General features: G+C 39.4%; 1 protein-coding gene across 22 annotated transcripts in view; it reads right to left on the bottom strand.

Moving 5' to 3' along the window:
- The window catches only part of LOC132793323 (trichohyalin), a 44,066-nt gene that overhangs the window by 14,183 nt on the left and 4,067 nt on the right, over positions 1-25,816 (bottom strand). For 10 of the 22 annotated variants that reach the window (XM_060803135.1, XM_060803137.1, XM_060803145.1 and 7 more), the window contains 7 exons: positions 23,783-24,248; positions 21,692-21,808; positions 21,438-21,611; positions 21,121-21,377; positions 20,809-21,055; positions 20,641-20,696; positions 3,487-5,064 (listed from right to left, as the gene is read on the bottom strand). In XM_060803135.1, coding sequence (XP_060659118.1) covers positions 3,487-5,064; positions 20,641-20,696; positions 20,809-21,055; positions 21,121-21,377; positions 21,438-21,611; positions 21,692-21,808; positions 23,783-23,915 — 2,562 coding nt within the window. In that variant the 5' untranslated portion in view covers positions 23,916-24,248. Of the gene's footprint in view, positions 1-3,486; positions 5,376-12,235; positions 16,554-16,601; positions 16,656-20,640; positions 20,697-20,808; positions 21,056-21,120; positions 21,378-21,437; positions 21,612-21,691; positions 21,809-22,773; positions 22,922-23,782; positions 24,249-25,816 lie in introns of those variants that run through there. The other 12 variants (XM_060803148.1, XM_060803151.1, XM_060803153.1 and 9 more) reach the window with 6 other exon arrangements.

The raw sequence follows: 25,816 nt of genomic DNA on the forward strand, positions 1-25,816 counted from the left end.
CCCTGTGTGTGTGTGTATGTGTGTGTGTGTTTATGTGTGCGTGTGTAAAGAGGGTCAGTTAGGAGAAGGGGTCACTTAGAGCTGCTTTGCTGGTAACACTTGAACCTGAACTAGGCTTATTCCATTCGGTTGTCGCATGTTAAATTTTATTGTTTGCTTTTCGAAATGTTCATTTATAATGCTTAAGAGTTAGATTAAGTTTAACAGATAATTCGATATCGAATTCGAGTTACGAGTTCGAGCTCAAAGAAGTTTCAATTAAGTCTGAAGTAATCTTAATTAGGTTTTACAAATACAAATCAGTGTATAAATATATATTTATGTATATATATATATATATCGCTGGAGTAGTAATTAATTATAATTATAAATACAATATTGTTGTTGTTGTTGTTGTTGCTGTTGTTTGTTATATACGTAGTATAATATTAAGTATAAATATTCAAGATTCATCATCGTACATATTATTAAATGCCATCTGCTTGTCAAAGTTCTCAGTGTGTGAAATAAACTAACAAAATGGGAAATTTGAAAACAAAATGTCAATGTCAAAATGTCAACTATCTAACTATGAGATTTGATGCAAATAATATTTATCTACGTATGTTATCTAATTATGTCCTTTACACAGACAGCAACTGCTGACATAAATGCTTTCAATTGGCTAGTGTTAAGCTTATTATCCTTCCTTATATGACTAGACTCTTTTTTGTTTTTCTTTTTGGTTTTAGAGAGCGATTACACTTGAGGGGGAGAAACAAAAAAACAATACGAGTAAATTAAAGACACTACGTTGTTTTTTTTTGTTTTTGTGTTTTTGGTAGTCGAGTTAGTTTAGTTTCGGTTAGTTAAAGATTCCTATGAACACAACAATAGTTTGTTTGTTTGTATTTATTGCTTGGCCATCGTATTGTATACGGATAGCTCTTCTTACACATCAAATCGAACTAGTTTCGATTTTGATTGTGCACAACTACAATTGGTATTTGCTATGCTATACGTATGCTAGATAAGACAAATTAGAGTAACTCCACTTTTTTGATTTCAACTACTTAGTAAGCTATAACAAATTGTTTTACTTTCTTTGAGAAAATTATTCGATTCGATTCGATTCAATTCGATTGGAAAAAGAGTTTGTTTGTGAACGCAATTTGAAGCCGAACAACTACCACGAATAATAACAGATAAATTAAAGAGAAGAGAGATCGGTTTTTGAGACGAAAAACTTGCAAGTTGTAAGTATAAAGCACCTAGTTATAAGTATATATATATATAGTATAGTATATATGTATATAGATGTATAATTATATAAATATATTCAGTTGGAATACTAAGTAATAAGAATGAATACAATATATGTATGTATGTATATATGAACATCGTACATAGTACATGGTACAATAGATAATACATTTTGTTATTTACTTTACTTTTCGTGTTGTTCGATTCGATTCGATTCATTTCGTTTCGTTACGTTTCTTGTATAATATTTGCATAGACACATTTTGAATGCTTCTTCGTTTATTTGCTTTTCGATTTACTATATTGAAATTGCAACCAGTGTTGTGTTAAACACACACACCTACGAGTACTGGCCAGAGGATAAACCAATAAAAAAAAGAGTCTAATACATCCAGCCAGATGTTTGTTATTCATCATACAATATCATTTCCCTTCTACTTTTTTTTCCTCATCCTACCCATCTCAGGTGCAAAACTATCTCACTGGATGATTTTACATACGATACAATAGAAATTTGTTCATCATCTTTACATATATACTTAATTGACCTTCATTGCTAATCACACGATAACGTTTTTCTTTCTTTCGTTTTCTTTTTGCTTTTTTTTTTGTTGTCTTTTGCTGGAAGAGTGAGTGAAGTCCGTCCGGTTGATTAGACCGGAAAACGCAACTAAAATACAGTTGACCGAATCAAGTTAGCGGCTGGGTGTGATTAAAGTAATTGAGACAATTTATTATGCAAATACGAGTACGAGAACTTGTTTAGTACTTATCAATTGGAGTGTCTAGAGGTTAGTAGGTAATTTAACTAGTTAGGTTAGTTAGTAGGTATTATATAGAAGGTAATAGGTAGTTATAGGTTGATTTGGGTATAGAGGTCCTTGCATAGGCTTGGCTAAATTGGAAGTGTGTGTGTATTGAGTTAAGGGAGGAGGGCGACTTATACATACACATATACATAGGTAGTATAGGTAGTTCTTAGGTAGTTTTAGTAATTCTTGTTCTTTAGAGAGTTGCACTAACAATTTGCTATATTAAGTATCTAAGTATCGATTACTCTTCGTTTTTGTTTTTTTTTTTATATAGGTTTTGATTTCAGTAATAATATAAGCTTCTTTAATTCAACTTAACACATACGAGTTGAAGTTTTTTGTTTTGTTCTTCGAGTATCAAATAAAGTAAAGTAAATCTCATTACATTTGCAATATTAATTTCATTTCAACAATTTTTGCATCATTTTGTTGTCTTGGGTTTGTTATGTGTATATAACTATAATTATATATATAAATGGTTTTACATTTATGAGTAAATATCATTTAGTTTCACTTATTTTCTTGTTGTTATTTACAGTCTTTTACTTTTGAGAGTCAAGAGCAAAGTTGTTCAAATTTCAATTTTCAAACGAATTTCTCATCAATATCTCTATACAGTTCTTTTACAATTTCTCTGAAAAGTTGCCCTGAGTGCTCTATGCAAAACAACGAAACAAAAAACAATATAGAAAAAAAACAATGATTTCAATTTATATTAGAAATCAACAACAAGCTGAATAGAAACCATATTTTAATAATACTAATAAAAAGGAATAGAAAAATTTGTTTTGTTTTTGTTTTTTTGCTTCGTTTTCTTAACTTGTTTTTGTTTTTTCGTTCGCTACTTTAAAATGGCACATGAAAACAATAGTTCTTTTCTTCTTCTTCTTACTCATCTGATGCTTAGGCTAGTCCTAGTCGATATACCATATAAGTATATATCGTAGTATATATATTTTCACTATATAATAATTGGTGTTCTATACGAGAACCGCACACTGCAAATGTCGTTGGCCTTTGACAACTTTCGTTATGAGGTGTGTGTGGGGAAGGAAAGCGTAAAATGCATTATAGATATCTCTTCGATTCGATTCGATTCAATTTGATTTGATTGAGTAAAGACATATATATGGTTCCGATTAGAGCGAGAGATTGTTTAGCTATCGGATTCAGATTGCTGAACAATTAATCCGAATTTGTTAGATTTAAGATTTCAAACTTCAGTTTCAGATTCGGTTTTCGAATTACGTATTTTTTCTTTTTTAGTTGTTTTTTTTTTGTATGATGGGCATGTGCTATATGCGATACGAGTATTAGTTGAATTTTGTTGGTATGTTGTTGTTAGAGTAGAGAGAGAGAGTAACGAGTAGTATCGATTATCGATTATCTAGGAATCTAGGGATAGCGTGTCTACGTCAAATTTAAAACTTACTTGTCGCTTATGCTCTTGCGGCAGTTTCGGGTAATCTAAGTCTAGTTTCGAGTATGGCAAGTGATGGTGATGTTGGTGTTGCTGCTGCTGGTGGTGTTGCTGATGTTGCTGATGCTGGTGTTGTTGTTGTTGCTGATGATGATGATGCGAGTATGACGAGTGCGGGTATGTCGAGGCATGCAGACCAACCGGATGGTGATGATGCGGATGCGGATGCGAATGCGAATGCAGATGCGAGTGTGCCGAATGCGGTGTATGATGCAGCCCCTCGTAGCCAACACCAGCTGCTACAGCGGCATCGCGAGCACTGCTCGCCAGCGTGCCGCCAAAGGGGCCGGTTGTGTTGGCCAACGCTGCCAGCGGATGGGTTTGCAGATGGTTCTGGTGCTGATGCACATGATACTGATACTGCGGGTTCATCTGCTGCTGCACCGAGGCCTGTATATGCGAATGCGGCTGGCCCAGCTGCTGGCCACTCTGCTGCTGCTGTTGTTGCGTTCCGGCGAACTGCTGATGCAGATTGTAGGCCAGCGCCGAGCTGGCCGTCGGCGGTAGCGAGTGCTGCTGATAGTACTGCGAAATGGCGGGATTTGAGGCATGCAGTGTGTGTGACATGAGATGACGCTGCTGCTGTTGTGATACCGACCCAGGCATACCCCCCAGACCCAGACCCAGGCCCAGGCCCATGCTGCCCATGGCCCCGATGCCTCCGCCTCCGCCTCCGCCTGGCATGCCGCTCAGGCCGAGACCCGAACCCATGCCCGCACCCAGGCCGAGGCCGCCGAGGCCAAGGCCATATGGGCCGCCGGTGGCCGAGGTGAGTGGATCGCTTTGATAGGGATTCGCGTAGCCCGTCGCGCCGTACTTGCAGCTGCCTGGATAGCCAGAGCCAGGGCCAGTGCCAGCGACAAGATTCGATACGGAGTAGGCGGGTCGCAGTCGTGCAGCCGCCGCAGCGGCGCTTTGAGCGGCCGTCAGCTGCGTCGGCTGCGGCTGGAAGTACATATTGGGCTGGGATGAGAAGCTCGTCGACATTTGCAGCAGGTTATCGTTCAAATATGGCGGCGATGTGTCGCCCGCATGCAGCGTTGGATAACTGGAGACCACACGGCCGGACAGCGGTGTCGTCACCGTCACCGGTTGCCCCAGCTGTCTGGCCTGGTGGCTCAAATTCAATATCTGCGATGAGCGTGATATCGATTTGTGCGCCTCATTCAACAGATTCACAATATTTGAGGAGCTCGTCTGATGCAGCGGCGGCGCTGGATACCCATAAACATCATTGTACATTGTTGCCGATGGCAAACCCGCAATGCTATACCGACGTCTTCGTATCGGTGACGTTTGTCCATACAGCTGGGCAGCGGTTGCAGCCAACGATGTCGGATCGTACAGGTAACCCGTTGACGTCGATGGACCGTACAGCTCATAGGCGGCATTGCCATAGCCGGCGCCACTTAGACCGGCGGCAAACGAGCCGTTGAGCGGTGCTCCACCGTATCCGGTTGGGCCGTAGTATTGTCCAATGATATCTGGCAGTGGGGGGCTTCCGCTGGCACCCGTGAAGTTATTGTACATCTGAAATGGGCGATTTCAAATTGGTTGTTTTGTTTTGGTTGTGGCTGTTTCTGTAACTGTAACTTTGTGTTGTTATTTTCGTATTTTTTTTGGTATTTTTATTTTGATGTCGAGTTTAGTTCATTTTTGTTTAAGGTTGTTCGCTGTTGATTTTAGTTAATTATTCATTATTAGGTTATTTATTATTATTTTAGTAGTTGGTTACTTGTCTTGGTGTACTGTTTTTTTTTGTTTTTGGTTTAACTGTAGTTTTTGTTGTAGTTGTAGTTTTCGTACGCGTTGTCTTCGTTTCTCTTATACTCGAGATTGTACTAAATGATAAGTGAATTATTAATTTACTACAATTATACACACGAGTAATGGATGTATTCAATAATGTCTAACATATAGTAAATATGGTTTAACAACAAGTTTCTTCTTCTGTTTTGTACATTTTATAACATTAACCAAAGCGATTTTTGCCCGAACACTTACGGACTATTTTGGCCCCATATTTTTTGTTTGTACTTAAAAAATTTCAATTCAATTATATATTTTATTTTGCTTTTGTTGTTTTTCTACAAGTTTTATAAAAATTGTTTCATTTTTTTTAATGTTTTTTTTGTAAACTTAATTCAAATGATTCAACACTTTTCTCATTGCGCTTAATTTACAATAAGGTTTTGTAATAATAGATTAATTCTCTCTATTTGACTTTCAGTTTCAGTTTCAGTTGTAAGTTTCTGTTTCTCTTTAGCATTTTTAGTTAACTCTCATTATTCATTCGTTTCTTAGGTTTGTTTTCGTTTTCTTTTTCTTTGTTTTTATTTTGTTAATAGGTATTTTCTTTGTTTGTTTTATATTTTCATTTTTTTTTTTTTTTTGTTGGCAAACTGCACCTAAAAGTTCAACAAGGGGGCGTTTTGGTTGGTGAGACTGGATAGTAGAGAGAGAGAGAGAGGCAGAGAGAGTGAGAGAGAGAGAGAGACAGAGAGAGTGGGGGTCTTTTGCAACATGAAATGTGTGTCACTTGAGAGATGGCCACGCGGCTGGGTCACTGTGTGTGTGTGTGTATAAGTGTGGAGGTGTATTTATGTCTATGTGTGTGTGTATGTGTGTTAGCCACACTCTGATGTGCAGTACGCCCATTACTGTGGAATGTGGGCGTGTCTGTATGTGTATGCCGCTGCTCGTTTGGTTTTTTTGTTTTTCGGTTAGTTTATTTAGTTTTGGTTTGGTTAAGTGAATATTTCGTATACGACATGTGTGGCGAGGCATACAAATGCGCTTGGATTCTGATTTCGTTTTTTGTTTCTTGGTTTTTGTGGTATTCTGGTATTTTGGTATTTTTGGTATATGGTTATGGTATATTTTTGGGTATTTGGTATTTTGCTTGTACGCAGGAAAGAAACATAAATTACTTATAACAATATATAGTTCAGATGCATTATAGAAATAACGTGCAAAAGTATATTGTAAACAATTGTTTCTGTGTAGTAGTTGTAGTTGTAATTGTTGTTGTTGGTGTGTTTAATGTTTTTGTTTATGTGAAAAACAAACAAAATATGTAATATATATATTGTAATATATATACATAGATATATATATGTAGAGGTTTTGAATATTGTATTTGAGTAGAGTTAGACAGACAGTGAGTGTGACATAGACAGAGATAGAATTAGAATTACAGAGAGAGAGATAGATAGAGACAGCAATAAATAGTTTTGTGGCAGACAGAGTGTAGGAGAGAGAGAGACACAGAGATAGAGATAAACAGAGAGAGTTTGATTGAATTTGTAGCGCAAGTTCGTGTTTTGCGGCTGAGTTGTCAAATGGATTGTGTTTGGAATCTGTGTTGTTGTTTTTGTTTTTGTTGTGGCATATGTATATTTGCGTGTGTATGTGTGTGTGTGTGTGTGTGTGTGAATGTGCTAGAACCCAACGAGTGGTAGGTGTGTGGTGTGTGTGACTTTGTTGGTTGCTTGGTCGTCGTTAGTTTCAAATTTCTAATTTTAATTTCGAATTGAATGCAGTTGATATTCGCGTTCTTGTTATTTACAAAACCAAAAAGTAATATATTGTATAGATTTTATTTTGCAACAGGCGGCCAGTCTTTTATTGTTCAGTTAGGGGGCGTGGTATGGAATGGTGGGCTGACTGAATGTTAGCCGGATAGAGAGACATTGTTGGGAATACCATTCAGATAGAGGTTCGTCTTTATTGTTGTTCTTGTTATTGTTGTTGTAGTTGTGGTTGTATATTTAGAAGTTGTTGTTGTTGTGCTCATTGTGTGTTGGGCACATTGTAAAGCAAAGTAACGCAATAAAAACAACATACTTGAGAGGATTGTATATATATATAAGGATATATAAATATATACATACATATATGCGGATTACACATACATATACATATAAATATTGTTTCGATTAAGTATATGAATAGAGCGACAGCGAAATAGAGGAGACAGAGAGAGAGAGTAAGAGAGCGAGAGAGAGAGAGAGACAGTTAGAAAGTGTGGTATATATTCATATATATGCATATATATATACTATATGATAGATTGATGTTTAGGAGGTACGTATGTAAGTATATACAGGTCATAATTGTTTTATCATTTTATCGTCAAAGAGATTTGTCAGTAGTTTCCTTGCCTACATTTTGTTTGCTTTTTCTTTCTTGTTTTTTTTTTGAGTTTTCGTTTTTAAGCCCGTCTAGCTTTTGACTTTTTTTTCTGGTTAGCTGTAATCTCTGATTTTGTTTATATTTTTTATAAGTGCGAAAATATTACAAAAGCATATTGTAAATAGTTGCATACGATTTTAATTTAAAAGTTTGTTTTAATTTTTTGTTTGGTTCTTTTTTTGGATTTTTGCTTAAAACTTTTGGTTCAACCTTTTTGGTCATTGCATATTCTATTGTTTTGCTTCGTTTTGTGTTTGCTTTTAGAACAACAACAAAATATGTTATAGATGTATGTAATTGAAAATGATCAATTCTGGAAACAAATACAAGTATCTCGCTTTCATCGTTTAAAGTGTTTTTTTTTTTTTAGTTTTAGTTTTAGTTTGATTTCTTTTTATTTGTTTCTTTTGCATATAAAAAAGCCAATTATTGGAGCCATTACAATCGATAAGTTTCGTGAAAAAATCTGCATCTTTTGGCAATAAAATGACAAAAGAATTATTCTTGTATGCTAAATAAATCACAGTTCACTAATAGTTGTTGTTAATCGATTTAATTGCTTTAAGATAATTTTAAAAATTTCCATTGTTTTTTTTTCTTATTTTTTTTTTGTTTTTTGTTTTGGTTGTCATTGTTTAAATTGCTTTGTGTTTTGTGTGTAGGTGTGTAAAAGTGTTTATATTACTTTTTGATTATGTAACGGCAAAATTAAGAATTCAAACATCATTCCGTACAATGCTAACTAAAATATAGTCAGAATATTAACCAAAACGGCAGTGTATAGAAAATATAATGTCATCAATTTGTGTTGCAAACTTTAGCACTAAGTTGTAGTTAAAACTCAGGCGGGTTTAATTCTACTCATGAACCAAAAAAAAATTCTATATGCAATTTTCTTTGGAAAGAAATTAAGTGAAATATATTTTAATTTAAACTTTTTTTGTGACCGTCTAAATTTATTCACATTCCACTGTCATAACAATTTCATAAAAATTTAACTAGCATACTCAACTAAGAAATGAAATTTACTAAAGATATACTATAGAAATTTTTGTGGAATTGCTACGGTTTTGGAATTTGGAATGTGATGGAACTGGAAGTTGATCAATTTAATTAAAATGTTGAAAATTAACTTTAATTTCAGATGTTGATCAACTGGAAATTGTAATAAATAAACGAAAAGACTGCCGTTTGTAGTTAATTATGTTAGGTAAGTGTAAAAAGTATGTGAATAAAATGTACGAACAATATATAAAAAACATTTAATTTGAAACACACGACAATTAACACCAACAGTTAAGATTAATCGGTTAAGAGGCTATGTGTTTATAGTAGTATAATAAAGGCACGAGTTTAAAGTATAAATTTAGAAATTATGCCAAGCCACACACAGCAAGAGAACAAGAGAGAGACATAGAGAGAGTGAGAGAGTGGGAGAAATACTTATATACAAAGAGAGAAAGAGAGAGAGACAGAGACGAAGAAGAGAAAAAGTAAAAGAGACTAAATGTGAAACTGAGAGAGAGCAGGTGAGCAGCTAAAGTGACTCGCACACTTCAAATAATGCCAAGAACTTTGGCACACTCACACACACACACACACACGCATACATACACACATCAAAGAGAGAAATAAAAAACTGTACACACACACACACACTCACACACTCGCACATACAGTCACACTCAATGAATGTGGCCCGAAATAACAACATTTTGGTTACAAGGTTATTACGTATACGTCATATGTGTCGCAATGTGTATGTATGTGCTTAACTGTATGTGTGTGTGGGGGTGTGTATGTTTATGTATCTGTATGTGTGCACAGAGAACACAATAACGATATCTCTGCGTTAAAGGCAAGGGTACGTTAGACAGAGAGGCAGGATGCGGCACACTCTGCGGCGAGACACGGGGGTCGTTACAGGAACTCAAATGAAATGAAACACAAAGACAAAGAAAACGAAGGAGCAAAGGGGATGGCGGCGGGAGAAGGAGCGGGTGGGTGGCGGAAACAAAGAGAGAAGAAACGGCAAATCCAAAGGCAAATGAAAATAAGCAAGTAGCAAAAGCCAAAGCCAAAGGCACCAAAGCAATGTGGCTGTGGCAAACAAAAAAACAAAAACGAGAAAAAATGCCCAACAATAAGTGTGTTAAGTGCAAAAGTACACATGTAGTAGAGCATGAGTATATGTATGTGAGTGTGAGTGTGTCTGTGTTTGTGTTTGTAAGAGTTTGTGTGAGTTCTGTTGGCGTTTTCTGTGCCTGTTTCACTGTTTGCTATTTTCGTTGGTCTGCGTGTGCTCCGCTCAAATCATAAAATTAAAAATAAACACATAAAAAGATATTGTAAAACACGCAGCCAAATAAAGCGCAAGCACAGCTCGAAAACATGTGGCTTTTTATGACTTGAATAAAAACCCCGTCCAGTCCGAGAAAGCAAACAACCCCACAAATCAGCAAAGTCCTGCTTTCCCCCTCCCCTTCCTTCCATTCGTCGCCTGCCACTTCACAAGTGAAACATCAGATTTAGGCCCCACAATTGAAGTCGAGTTTGGCGAGCAGCAGTTGCAACTTTGCGCCTTGTAATTATGACAAATCATCACGTTTTGAATGAGGCTGCAAGGCCAGACAGCAAACTGACTGATCCCCCCATCTGTATAGACATCAGCAGGAGGCGCTGTGCCGTCATTACATTACATTTCTCTGGCAATTGCCTCAACACACGCACGTGCGGATGCGCTGCTATGCAGCTGTGTCCTGGTCTGAGAGGGTTAAGCAAGAAATGTATTTCAAGTGACATTTATGAAGTGCAGAGTGTTTGGTGCGTTGGCATTGTCCTCTTTTCATCTTTTATGCTACCCTGCAAACTGTTGTATATGCACAACAGCCATGTTCGACTAGCAATGCAGTCGAAAATTGATTTGTTACGGCACTTAAGTCTCTGCTTTAGTGAAATTCCTATTTTCTTGTACAAAGTTTTGTGCCAATAAAAAGTTTGAATGTCAAATAATTGCATGAGAATTGCAAAAAAGTGTTTGTTCAGACTTGAGAGCACGAATTTCTTGTACAATTTTTTGTTGCCTACTTTTCGGCGCAGCATTTAAAATCCTTGTATTCACGAAAGCGTTTGCTTGAATTTTAATACAACTTTTTGTTGCATACTTTTGGGTGCATCATTTGAAATCCTTGACTGTTTGGCATTGCTAGGTATCTTAGTCGCTTGCAAACTTATTGCGCGCTCAATTCGCACTCACTCACATTCAAACTGACACTCACTCACACTCGCACACACACACATACACTTGCAGTTTTGTCTGTCGCATTTAGAACAATTGTGGCACGCGTTGGGGGCCTTTTTGCTAATGAGCGGATGGCCGTACGTCACGGACACGGACAAAGTTGCATTGTACAGCGCATACAGAGCACACAGAGCATCGAGTACAGTGCATGTCTGCACGTTTTTCATTTTGAATAGACTGCCGTATAGGGGGGGTGAGCTGTGTGTGAAAGGGAACCGACTGGTTGCCTGCCTGCTGAGTTTGCACTTGAGCTCATTCGATGATGCCAAATTTCACTAATTACGCACGGTGACCTTTAAAAGTGTTTTACGATTCGATTAGCATAAGAGTTTTTACCCACAAAATGCAACCCTAACAAACTACTACTACTACATATACTATTTATAGTAAATGCCACCCGCTGTGTAAAGACATTTCTGGGAATTTATTGTGTGTGTGTGTGCGTGTGGCGCATGGCCAAGACATTAACTTGGCTGCATTGCAGCAGCAGCAAAAAACTTGGAAAATAATTGGTAATCCAAAACTACTGACCTGCCCCACCAAGCACACATACACACACACACACTCTTCTCCTTACTCCCTTGCTCCTGGAACATTCCCTGATTTATTTATTCCGCTTTTTTGTTTGCTAACTTAACAAGGGTTGCACTTTGTTTGTCTCCCTCTCAGTCTCTCACAGTCTCTGACATTTGAGGCAGACATTGCTGCTCCTTTTTTTTGTGTGTGTGTTTTTTTTGATTGAGGGGCTTTTGCGTAGAAAGGGTATTCATCGGGTCTGTGTCTAGTAGTGTTGGTTTGGTTGGTGCATTGCATTGTGTGCGGGACATTTGCAGTTGCCATTGAACACTGAATGTTGAACGTTGAACGTTGAACGAGTGGCGACATGACGTTTGAGTGAAGTTGTGTGATGATAGAATGACAATCGAACTGTTGATGACTTGATGACGAGCCTTGTTTGATATTGTGTGTGTATTGTCTGTCTGTCTGTCTGTCCATCTGTGTGTGTGCGTTTGTGTGCGTTTGTTATTGATGAAGGTGACGTTTTGTTTTCAGTTTTGTTATTTATTGCAGTTGTTAAGTTGAGTTGAGTTGAGTTGATGATGAACTGATGATGATGGCTGATTGACTGACTGACTGACTGACTGTCTGAAGATTGTTTTGCGCCTGCTTCGAGTTGTTTCTGATTGTTCTGCCCAACTACAGTACCTTATAGTAGACATAGGCATTGTCCATAGGTTTCTCGCTTTACGCTGTGCCGCTGCTAAATGCCTTGACTTTAAAATGTTGCTGTTGTTTTCGTTGTTATTGTTGTTGTTGCTGCTGCTGCTGCTGCTGTTGCTGTTGCTGCTGTTGTTGCTGCTATGCAAATATGTGCTGCAGCTGCAGTTCGTTGTACTGCGGCGGCCTTTCACTTAGGCCCTATTGCTATTTATGTAATTTGAGTTGCCTCCAAGTTGTGCGCAGGTGTCAGACTAGCTGCATGTGCGTTCAGCCTGCGTATGTGTGTGTGTCTTCTGGACGTATGCGTATGTGTGCTGCTGTTGCTGTTGTTGTTCTAGTAATACAATAATAAACCGCTAACAGCAACTTCCTAGTTACTGTGTCGCTCTCGTCTTCTTTGCCTATTATCTGACGATGTTGCTCTGCTGCTGCTGCTTCCTGCTTCTTAGCGCCGTCTGCTTAGTGTAACCTTCTGGCTCACACACAGACACACAGACGCTGGCAGAGACACACACACACACACTCTAACACATACACAGACAGCTAGCGACACCAAGCCAAGTGCAAATATGTGTGTGTATATATTATAAAAACACAGCCCCAAGACGCTCGCTCGCTCAGCTCAGCGCAAAATAAAAGTTGATTACAGCGGCTGCGAAGTCGACGTCAACGGCGACAGCGACGGCGACGTTGACGACGACGCTGGCTACAAGAAAGAAATTCGCTGCTGTTCTTGAAGTTGTTGTCGTTGTTTTTGTTGTTGCTGTTGTTTGTCGTTTGTGCTGGCAAATTCTTTTGGATATTGTTGTTGTTGTTAGTTAATGTTGCTGCTGCTGCTGCTGCTGTTGGTTGTGTCGCAGATTTTTGGCTGCCGCTGCTGCTGCTGCTGCTGCTTAAACAAAAATATTGATTTTATGCGCTGCCTCTGCTGCCACGACTGCGGCTGCTGCTGCTGCTGGTGCTGCGTTCCTGCAGAGCTGCTGTGGCTAGCTTTTTAATTGAAAGTGCACTTTTGCTCCTGCGTTTCTTTTGTTGTTGTTGTTGTTGCTGTTGTATATTTATATACTTTCTTACTTTTTGCTTTTTTCGTATTTTTTTGTTGATATTTGTATTTTTTTTGTTGGAAGCTCACGAAAACACAGACACACAAAGTGCGATTTGCAGGTAAAGGCACAAATTTGAAATGCTTTACATCCTTTTGAAGGATTTTTATATTTTTTTGCTCAATGATTTTCTGGCACACACGTTCGCGCCACGATTTTTTTTGCTGCTGCTTGCTGCTTTCTTTTTTTTGCTGCCTCGTTTCTCAGTTTTATTTATGGCACAATTTGGCTCACAAATTGGAGCAAACCGATTTTACCGATTACTACCCTAAATCTGTATGTACATAACAATTGTATGCACTTATTTACATTAACAATAAAATAGCTGATGTTTCTAATATAGATATATATTCCTTTTTTTTTTGTGTGTGGTTTTCTTTCTTTCTTTTTTTTCGACTGAGACTAAATCATTTGACTGGCAGTCACACTTTCGATGCGTACGCGTCGCGCTTTGGGGGAACTCGGTCCGTGTCTCGTGCTCGTTAGCTAAAACGTTGCGTATACAACTGTCCGCGCCTGCAAAGCTTTCGCGCCCACGAGGCCAGACCATTGAGACAGTTTGGCAGCAGGCAGCTGGCTGTAGGCGAAAGGGACGCGAGGGGCGAATAGGCGACTGCCAGCTGCCCCTTTGGCATTTTCAAGCAGCAGCGGCCTACACAGCGAGGCGAAGCTTCGATTGAGCGCAAAATCTCGACTCAGCTTCGGTTTAGCTCAAAAAAGCGTCATGTGGTGTGCGCCAAGCGGTGCATTCGCCACTCGTCGCTTAACACTTGGCACTCGGCTATCGGCTATCGGCAATCGGAATTCGGGTGTGTTCGGCTCGGCTTACGACGTTCGGCTCTTGTCGGCATACGGCAAGTGTTAGCAGCTGGCTGGCTGGTTGAAGCTTTACAACTTTGGCTCGTTTTTTGCAAAGCGCCGCAAAAGCTTTTACGTTTTACGCTCAAAAGCTTCTTTCACTCGGTTTGGCGTGCTTTGCTTTTGCATTTATTGATTGGCGACTTTGTCGTGAGCTTGTCGTGAGTGTGCTTTGCTTTTTGCTTTCTTCTAGTCGTCCCTCTCTGTGTGTGTGTGTTTTTTGCTTTGCCACAAATTAGCAGACATCGTTTGTGCTAAACAGCAAACATTGGGATTTACTCGCTGGCAACGTTATCCTTGCAGCAGCAGCTGCTGCTGCTGTTGATGCTGCTGTTGCTGTTGCTCGTTGCAACATTGCATTGGCATTGCCAGCTTCCAGCTTTGCATTTGATGACCGTAGCGCGTGCGTCTGACATAAATGCAGTTTGCAGTCTCGCTGCCAGCAGCTGTTTTTATGCGAGTGTCGCCTCCAATTGTTGCAAATGAAAGCAAAAGTGCTGCGCATGGGGCATTTACTATAGTACATACATATATATCTATATATGTGTGTGTGATGGCCTTTCGATTAGTTCGTGCTGCCACGTACAGCATCAATGCATGTTATTAACTTCACTATCTCTGTGTTTACTTCCGCTCGACGCTCAAAAGTAGGCAACACAATTTAAACTTTCCGGTTTAAAAATCAACTGGGCAGAAAACTTGGAAATTGCTCTTTAAAAATGCATAAAACTGTATAACTTTTATGAGTAGACGGTTAAGATTATGTGCACTTTTTTCTCTAGGCTTTACTCATAATACATAAAATGCCGCTAAAGAGCATAAGAAAGCAGACAGCGCTTTTTTTAACTGCAGCATAATAGAGTTTTTAAATTTCGTATTTCACCAACACAATAGTCTGCAGAATCAGTAAGAATTTGTTGGGGATGCTATTATCTGGCTGTACTTTTAATATTACGGGATAAAAACAGGCAGCTAATAAGTAGTTTCATTCAAAAGCTTTTATCTTGCTCTTTTGTTAAACATCCGCATTGAAGCCGCATTGCTTTAACTTTATTCTATTTATAAGAAATCAATTCAACAAACTCTCCCACACAACACACATTTTTGCAGCTGGTGTCCTAGTTTCTCGCTTATTAGTTTTGTGTGTGCACTGTGCAGTGTGTGTTTGTTGTGTTGTGTTGTGTTAGGTGGCACACAAAAGCCCCAACTGCAATCAGTTGGACAACATCAGAGACAACTGCATTGAATGCAATGTAACGCAGTGGGGTGAATGTTTGTGCTTGGCCATTTAAAATTGAAATTCAATTGCCTGGAAATCGATAAATCAATTGAAGCTGACATTTTGAGTAGGCATCGCATGTGATGGCATTTGCCCAATGATGAGACTGGTTAGATTTGTGTATAAAAGGATGCTGCTGCATCTGCCTCGCTCTCTGTCTCTTCCTTCCTTTGTCTGCAGTGGTTTTGTTGGCGAGTCAGTGCCAGAAGTCTAGCGCATTTTCACTGCGTATTTCCGTTTCCGGCTTAATTGTTTTCATTTCATTTCAACTGCTGCTGTTGGTGCTGTTGCTGCACACGACGCTAAATAAACGAATTCTATCAGCGCGCTTTGTAATTGCATTGCGTTTGTCCAGGACACGACAAGGACATGGCCTGGGACACTAGTAGTTTATAAACTTGTGTGCGCACACACATACACTCACACAGAGTTTGTTAGTTTGACAGTAAAATGAATTTTGTGGCAAGCCGCGTAATTATTTTATGCCCTCGGCCAAACAAAGCGTCTCGCACGGCGCGTCGTGTCCTGGCGCAATATATTTAGAGTTGAGCTGCCAGGCATTTCATGTATAATAACGAGGCAGCAGCCGCAGCTACAGCCACACACACATACACACACAGTTAGACACCCACTGCCATTATTATTTATGCGTATGCATGGACGTATCCTTGTGCCCTTTACTCCATTTCTTCAGTCGCTCTCTTTCTCATGCTGTCTCTCTCTCTTTACCGCTCGGTTTCTCTTTGCATGCTAATTAAAATTCAGGCATTGGCGCCGTTTTGCATAGCTTGGTAATTTGTCCTGGCCAGGAATTGGGGTCGGGGGGTGTAACGGAATGGGGGATTCAAACAGCATGAATATTTGAATGTGGCTGCCATTCATCGACAGTTTTAGAGCCGTGCAACTATGCCAGGTCATGTGGCCTACTCAAAGCAAACGATGGGCGATGGGCAATGGCTAATGGATAATGGGCAATGGGCTAAGAAGAGTGGATAGTGGATAAGAAGAGATAGAGAAATGGATAAAGAAGGCAAGTGCAAAATACTTTGGCTCGAGCTCGTGAGAGCGACTAAAAAACAACAAACGGCTAAAATGTGTGACAACTACTCACCCTTACCCCCTGCTCCTCCTGAGCATATTTCTTGATTTCACGCTCCAAATCAAGCTGTGTGTGAGAGAGATAGAGAGAAGGTTTTGTAGTTTTCTTGCGATTCTTACGGTTCACTGCTCCCACAGAGGGCAAACTGCTCGTTATACTACATATATATAAATATCATATATATACATACATACAACAGACACACAGACACACGCTAATGGAGGCAGTGCCAGGCAGACCAAGTGGCGCCACATAAATGCCCATATAAAATGTTAATAAAAAATTGACACACACACACACATCCATACATACACACAGATAGCGACACGCATTGAAAAAATGCGTAAGCTTTAGTTATGTAAGAAATGGCCATGACACAAGTCTGCCTGGGCAGTCATTACTTATGGGAAAATTCTTTTTGAATTCATTAAAAACTATGCAATTGATGAGCAATTGCCATAAGGATGAAGTCGAGCTATTAATAATGGAAAAGTTAAAAATTCAAGTTTACTCTAAAGTTGATTAAAGTAAATACTACTACAATGGAGAACGAGAGCACATGGAACAATGCAGGCAACTTTTTAGTTAGGAGGTTGTTCGATGGCAACTATTAATTACCTATGTCAGAGGTTTATAGCGTGAAAAGACCGAAACAGCATTGAGCTAAACTAAACTGTGCATATACTATATACAATACTGGATATATAGGAAATGCAATTGGAATGAAACAACGAGCTGACCTCGACCCAGCAACAAAAGCATCAGCATTGGCATCGGCAGTGGCAGTGGCAACAAAACAACACTGATTGCTCGCTTTTCGGCCGCCTCTCACATGCGGCGTATACGCAACTTTTAATTGCTCGCCCACTCTTGGAAATGCAAGAGCACAAAAACATAAAAAACAAGTATGCAGACTGTGAGATACCCGCTACCCGAACTAATATACCGAAAATAATCTGAACTACATCGAAATGTATATTTGGTATACTGGTAAATCAAGTTAATATACAAAAGTGTACATTTGCTATTTATTGGAATACCAATTTGATATACCAAAATGTATATTTGGTATACTGGTATACCGAATAAATATATACTGAAATGTATATTTGCATACCAAATTAATATACCGAAATTTAAATATATTTGGTATATTGGATGCCGAATTAATTTATTTGGTATATTGGTATACCAAATTAATGTACCGAAATTTATAATTGGTATACCAAATGTATATTATGTATAATGGTATACCTAATTGATATACCGCAATATATACTTGGTATATTGGATTCCAAATTAATTTATTTGGTATATTGGATACCAAATTAATATATTTCATATATTGGATACCAAATTAATATGTTTGGTATATTGGCAAATTAATGTACCGAAATGTATATGTGCCAAACTGGTATACCGAATAAATATACCGAAATGTATATTTGGTATAATGCTATACAAAATTAATATACTGCAATTTATATTTGGTATATTGGTATACCAAATTAATGTATATTTGGTATATTAATGTGCTGACAAACAAAATAAGAACTCTATCTCTTATAGTCTCTGAAATCCAGATAGATCTAGATCTGTGGACAGATAGATATGACTAGATTTTATTGGCTGTTGATCAAGAATGAAGAATATATATTTTTTATGGCATCAGAAGTGCCTCCATCTGTTATATTTCATCACAAAGCTATACTACCCTTTTACCCTATGTATACAGGGTATAAAAATAAAACGAAGGAACAAGCAAAAAAAAAACAACAGCAGGAAAGAAGCGAAGTGAAATTGTTGTTGCTGTTGCAGCAGTTATTTGTTTGGCAGTTGTTGTTGCTGTTCTTGTTGTTGCTGTCACATTTTGAACTGACGATTTTTAATTACTGATGTCCCTGGTTATTCAGAGCTTGTGTTGTCCTGCCGCGAGTGACAAATTCATTTCGAACAGAAACCGCCCAAGGCGCACTTCGAGTATATAAAATTGTACAATTGCCGCAGCATGTGTTTTCGGCATCATTCGGTTGATGCGTGAATAAAATGCGAATACACTCGTAAATTGCCAAGTGGGCAGCGAGCCAAAGCCAAAGCTAAAGCTGATGCTGAAGATGAAGCTAAAGTGCCAGCAGCTGAATGAACAAAAGCAAACTACAACTGCACTTAGCAATGGGATCAGTCGAAGCTAAGAGCCAGAGAGAGAGAGAGAGAGAGCGAAGAGACGCCTTAAATACACAAGTAAGATATTCGTATCTATTCTGCTGCTCTGTGCTGTTTGCCTGCCATCAAGGTTATTTATGCGCCACCCCATGAGAGGCGATAGGGATTGGACTTGGGCATTGTGTATGCTCCGACGCTTTTGTTGACATGCCATGGACACTGGTCAGCCTTTAAGTGGAACAAGTGGTGGGAGAGAGAGACAGAGAGAGAGAGAGGGAGATAGAGCGTGAGCTTAATATATGGCATTATGTATACGCATGTTATCTGTGGGCAGGCTTTGGCTCGTCCTACAAGTAATTATAGAGGGTTTTCTTCAGCCACAACAATGTCCGGGATATGAGTAATAAGCAGTTTGCTATCCTTGGGGACACCACTCGCCAGTCGCCAGTCGCTAGTCGCTAGTCGTCAGTCGCCACTCCCCAGTCGTCTGTCTAGATGAGTCACAATTGTCAAACTCCGAGGCAGTTTTCAATAGATTTCCCAGGATAATAAACACTACACAACACATGACGCATTGGGGCAGACAACTTCGCTCGGCATGTGGTGCAATGAAGAACTTCGAGCTGTTTCAGCTGCTATAAGTATGAATTATGATGCAAATCGAAATGCATTTTCCTTGTTGCATAATGGCAAGCAATAAAGTCTAATGGGGGCACGACAAAGCTTTGCTTTTCCCTCGGGGGAAGGAGGGGGGTCATGAAAAACAATGGCGACAGTCTGCAGCAAAATGTATGCAACAAATTGAATTTTATTACGCTGTGCTGCTTGCCCCACATACTATATTGTAAAAAGGCGATGCAAGTGATGCAAATGACGAACAATGAGTTGTGCCAATCTGTCTCGCTGTGATTGTGTATGTGAGTATGTGTGTGTGAGAGTGATTGTGTGTGTAAGCTATTGAAGTGATGTTTGTAGCTGATACATTTGCATTTCGATGACTTTTTGGGGGCAGGCAAAATACAAAATTGGAACATTTCAAATTAATTAAACAACTGACAAAGCATTTAACAGACGTGTGTTAAAGTGTGTGTGTGCATGTGTGAAATGTATGTATGTGTGTTGGTGTGTGTGAACTGAAATTAAACACTACGAACAACCGCAAATGCTAGGATTAAAGTTAAATTGAAAGTTTAAGACTCTGGCAAAACGAAGCAAAAGTGTTGCAAGTATTTATTGTTATTTATTTGTTTTTTTGGATGCTAGTCACACTACAAATCGAGTATACGAGGGCAGTTTAGTATGTTGTGTACGTGTGTTAGTGAGTGTGTGAGTGTGTGATATTTGTTAGCGTTTTAAGAACACAAAAAAAAAGAAGTAGAAAATGAAGGTAACTCAGTTGTTGTTGTTGGCGCTGCGAGCACGCAAACTTGAAAAAAAAGACTATGTTCAAAAACTAAAATGAGAAGTGAAACAAAAACCGATAATAAAAACAGTTAACAAGTATTTGCTGTAGTAGTTGTTGTTGCTGTAGTTGTAGATTGAAAACGTTTTTCTTTGGATTTGTATTTTTTCTTTTATATATTTTGTTTTTTTTTTTTTTTTAGATGGGGCAGAGGGCTGCTGTTTGTTGTAGTTGTTATTGTTTTTTTGGTAGCCCCCTTGCCCCGTGTACGAAATCATTGTCTCTAGAGCATTGTTTGCCGCAAAACGAAAAATATATAGTATACAGTATATATAAAGAGATTGAGAGAGAGAGTCGATTTCTTTTGCGGGGCCGCCTGTTTCAGGTGGCAAAAAGACAAACAACGTATAAAGGAAAAAAAAAACGAAACAACGGAAAAAAGTAGACAACAAGGAAATGGGGAAATGATAGTGGAAATGGACTTACCTGTTTTTGTGCCATCGCTTGCATTTGCTGGAACATTTGACGCTCCTCCTCCTTGCCTGCAACAACAAATGGTAGAGATTGCAACGGATGTGGCGAATGTGATTTTGTTTTTTTGTTGGGCTAACTAATGACGTGAAAAACGGAGGGAAAACTGATGGCGAAACTTACCCATGCCCTTGGCCTGCAGCATTTCGAGCAGCTTCTTGATGCTCTCATCGCGTGCTATCAGCGTTTGCTTTTGCGTTTCCACGCGACACTCGAGATCCTTGATCGTTTCTCGCAATATGCTTATCTCGCGCTGCAGATGATCGTTCTCCGCATAGATGGCCTCCATTTGCTGCTGCATCTCGAGATTCGGTTGTCGCATACGCAGACGCAGCTCCTCCTCCAGCTGACGCACCAGCATCGCTTGTTTCTGATTTAAGAAATTTAGGAATTTAGTGGCAAAATTAAGTGTACTTTGAAGTTATAAAAACGCACCTGATTCTCTGTGCTGAGCAGCTTCAGCTGATCGTTGATCAAACTGTATTTGGCGCTCTCCTCTTTGCGCAGCGCTCGCTCCTTTTTCAGTTCGGGCGACCAGAAGGTCTTGATGCTGTGCATGGAGCTGCCCAGCTTTTGATTCGTCAGCTCCAGTTCGCGCTTCAGATTGCCCAGTTCACGTTGCAGATCGGTGTTCTGATGCTGCAAGTCCCCCAGATAAGCGCGATCTGAGGTGGGCATGCCCGTATTATAGCCTGACAAAGAGAAGAGACACGTAATGAGTTAAGTTTAGGAGAAGTATTGACTTTACTTACCTCCCAGTGCATTAGGACTTTGTCGTGCCGAACGGCCATACAGCTCGTCCTCTAGATAGAGCCCACGCTCCAGGGATCTGTCCCGGGAGCGATCACGCGGCTCTCGTATGGGTATGAACTCGCGATCGTGTGGATCGACGAGACCGCCGCGATCGAGCGATTGATAGCGGGTTCCTGCGAAGTAAATATTGAATACGATGAGTAATTATTGTCATCAATCGATCGAAAATGAATAAGCAGCACTGCGATATTACTTGGATAGTCCATGGCATGTGACATCGGTGGTCTGCTGGCACTGCGGCTGCGATGGTGTCCCGCGCCCGCGGGACTTGTTGGCTCATCCATGTCGCGGTAGTATGGACTGCCCATTGCTGAAATTCACATAGAATTCATGACGATGATCAAATGAGGATGACGGGTTCTGCTTTTTCTTTTTTTCTTTCTTTGTTTTGCTTTTTTTTTATCGAGTGTGTGTGTGTGTGTTTTGTGTGATCACCAAATCAAGATGAAAACACAAAAAGAGGAAACCATAAAGAAACACAAGAGCTGTAACTAGTTTCTAGTGCAGTGGAAGTTGAACTTTAGAACTTTCGAATTTTGGAATTTTCTGACTTCCATGTTGCTCTAAGGCTAAGTGTCGTGTTCGGGCATCTTTATACTGAAATCTGCATTTACGAGGCAACGCAAATATGTGTGCAAAGAGCTGGGTAAAAATGTTTGTCGTGTCGCCAACGCTGTCGTATAAAAAGGCTCATAAACTAGCTACATTGTTGGCTGCTCCTTTTGGTTTCTGCGGCTTCTCTTTGCTTCAAAGTGTGAGTGTTGATTGGAGCGTGGGGCATAAGCTAAACTTTTGCCGTGGCATGAAACTTAATTTGTGGCAGTACAGTGCTGTACTAGAGTTGTCCTTGCGTGTCAGTGCTGCCACTTTGGCCACAAAACTTCCTGCCTGCCTACCTGCTTGCACATTTGTTTAAGGCCAAAATGAAGCCTGAAATATTGTTTTCAATTTGTGTTTCACGTGCCCTCATAAAAGGATTACTTCGGGTCTCGTTTTATAAGCTACTTATGGCAGCTCAGATAACTCGACATCACTTTGAAATATATACAAAAACAAACTCTGACCTAGCGAAGCGCTAATTAGTTAGTCGCTAGTTGAACAAGTTTTATTTGAGCATGTGTCCTGAGTTAACTGGCCTCGCGAATTATGGTCAATTTGTGTGCTCAGTTAAGCAGCTTTTTCATTCAATTTGTGCTCGAAGTGGGTCACAACTGGCAACATTGCACTCAACTATCTATGTTGTCTGGTTGTGTATGAAGTGGAATACTTGCTAACCATAATTGTAATCCAGTTTGAGGCTTTGATTTTGCTTAACGCTTCTGTAGGAATTAAATTTGTTTCTCTCTGTGTTGCTTCAGCAGCTCAACTGTTTGCCATCTTAATGCAATTTACAAGTTATAGAGAGTTATGCGACGTGTTCAGACTGCTCACAAGTGAATTTAAAGAAAATATAACAAAATCAACAAAACAGAAATTTGCAAATGAATTTCGTGTTTGCAGAGTTCAGTATGCAGAATGCGTTTTCAATTTTCAACGATATCAATTTAAGTGTGTGTTTTTGTGTATGTGTGTGTTGTGTGTGTGTGAGTTAATTGTAGAATTGTTAAAGAGAAAAGAAATAAATGAAAAATTTTTACAGATTGTTGCAGATGAGTTAAGCCAAAACCAAAAATATGTACCATGCGCATGCGTGTGATGTTAGACAGAAATTATAGATTTTAGTTAAAATTTTGCATTAGTATAATTAACTACATTAGCACACAACTAAAAGCATAATTAGTTTCCTCATTATTCACAAAAATTCGTTCAATTCGTTATTTGATTTATGTCATTTTAATTGTACCGTCCATTAAGCCAATTTATCCGTGCTAACATACAGAAATTCATTTTAGTTTCGTGTATTGCATGCAACAGGATTTATAGAGATATTTTTTGGAGTTAGTAATAAATACTAATCAGTTGTTAGGTAGTTAGTTAGTTTAAAAGAATGCCAATTAATTCAGAGAGAAAGCAGCGAAATAAATAGTTAAACTAAAGTTCTATTTGCTAAGATTTTGATTCGCGCACAAACGTATCTTTGAGATACTTTTCTTGTGCTCGATTTGGAATGCTACTTGAGTGTAGCCAGAGAATTGAAGTTGAAGCATTTGTTTGTTAGTTTGCAACGTTTCAACACTAATTGTTGAAACGTCTGTTCATAGTAAACGATAAACAGTAAGCTGTAAGCTGTTTTTATTTTTCAAGAGTTTCAAGAGTGTGTGAGAGAATGTGTGTGTGTGTTCACCTAGAGGACTTCCGCGTGCGCCGTAATCCCGTGATGGTGAGCGATCGACTGTTGGCAATTCCTGGAGGCGACGCACGCGACCCGGACTGCGCACACCAGAGCTATTCACTGGATTATATTCGTCACGTGACATAATCCGCGGCTGATCCGCGGCATGCACCCACAGCCAGCGAGCAGTTTAGCCGTTCTCCTCCTCCGTCTTCTCTTTGCTCTTCTCAGTCAGCTTCAGCTCCAGTTACTTTTTGTTGTATTTAAACTATTTGCAGTTCTCTTGTATTGTGTCCTGCGCTTAAATGCGACGTTTGATTGGTTTAACCAGTTAATCGGCTATTGATATGCACGTTTTTGATTGGCTTTTCGTGTGTTGGTTTTGTGTTTTTCTTGTAAATTGAGAGATTTTCTTGTTGGTTCTATTTCGCGTTAAATTCTTTAAATTGCTTTTGCTCGCCACGATTGCTGATCATATCTGCAAGTGTAAGAAGTGAGAAGAAAAGAAAACATAGTACAACGCAACGAACATAAAACATATCTTACGAATTACGTATACGTAATATACATACATACATAACTCATACTCATAACTTATTACGCATACGCCCCGTCTCCGGTGTGTGTGTGTGTCTGAGTGTGTCTTAAAGCATCGCTGTTCGACTGGCCGTTTTGCATTTAAATGAGACTAACACGCAACTTGCATATCCTTAACCTTTTTACCTAAATCTCAGACAACTGCTTAGCCGTAAGCGCATGGGCAAATAACCAAAGCAGTGGCTGGGAAAAAATGTCGAGAGCATTGCATTATGGCAGCTATATGCAAATTTCCCTATTCCATTTCCTTAGCTCTCTTTTAGCGTTAGCTTTTGCTTTTTTCTCTTCTCTGTATTTAAACAAAACAAATCGCATGCAAATTGCCACTTGAGCAGCCGCTCTCAAGAGGAGTCGCACTCAGATAAATACACACACACACACACAGAGCTTCTGGTATAATAATTCACATGAATAGCAAACGAGGGCGGCATCAATATCAAATACAAAATGGTAATAAGATAAATAAATCATAAGCAAAGGTATCTCGAGTCTAGACAGATAAAGCACAGTCCAGCTTGTAAGCAGACTATCTAGATTATTTAAATGGGACAGCCTAATTGACAGGCAACTCTAATTAGTCTCTAATTGTGATTGTAATAAATGTTGCAACTAGTTGTCAAGCTGCCCTCGCAGCTGTGTGGCACGTGTGTGTGCAGTAGCTAAGACAGGTTTCACATTTTGTGAAAGGAATGGAAAGGAAAGGCTCAGTGGTGAAGTGCAGGGCAAGACAGCACTGAATGCGCCGCTTTATGAATGGGCAAAGGCGAAAGGTAAAAACGTTGAAGAGAGGGCGAAAGGTGAAAGAGGAGAACAGGAGAGGGGGATAGTGAGTAAACAAGAAATAACAAAAACAACTACAACGACGACGGTGACAGCGACAGCGGCTAAATAAAAGCTAAACGAATCAGCAGACCGGAAGACCATTCAAATGTTTACTTGCATGCCTAAGCAAGTGTAACTGCACTCCGTTTATACATAGTGTATGTGAGTGTGTGTGTGTGTGTGTCACTTGAGTGCCCATTTATGTGACAGCAAAAGTGTATTGGTCAAAATTGCTGGCAGCAGCAGCTGTGACAGGCACATAAACACAATCAAGATGAGGTCACGGGAGCAGAGGCTGCCGCTGCACATAATAACTAATGCTTGTGCTTGTGCTTGTCTGAGGCCAGATTCGATTACATCGGCTACAATGCAACGCAGCACTTTGCTGGGCAAACAAAGCACACACAGAGTGCAACACTATGCCACACACGCACTTAACAGCTAGTCATGCATAGAGAGGAGGGGCTCAGCGCTCACTCAGTTTGCATTGCATACTTTGAGGCGCGGCGTTGCTGCTGTTGATGCGCTTGCACTTCCGGTTGCCACTTTGGGGCATTCGTAATAGCATTTGATGACGAAATCGTGTACAATTGTTGTCTGCTCCGCTGTTAGTGCTAGCGGCTAAAA

Source organism: Drosophila nasuta, chromosome 3 (assembly GCF_023558535.2).
Source record: "Drosophila nasuta strain 15112-1781.00 chromosome 3, ASM2355853v1, whole genome shotgun sequence".
Taxonomy (NCBI): Eukaryota; Metazoa; Arthropoda; class Insecta; order Diptera; family Drosophilidae; genus Drosophila; species Drosophila nasuta.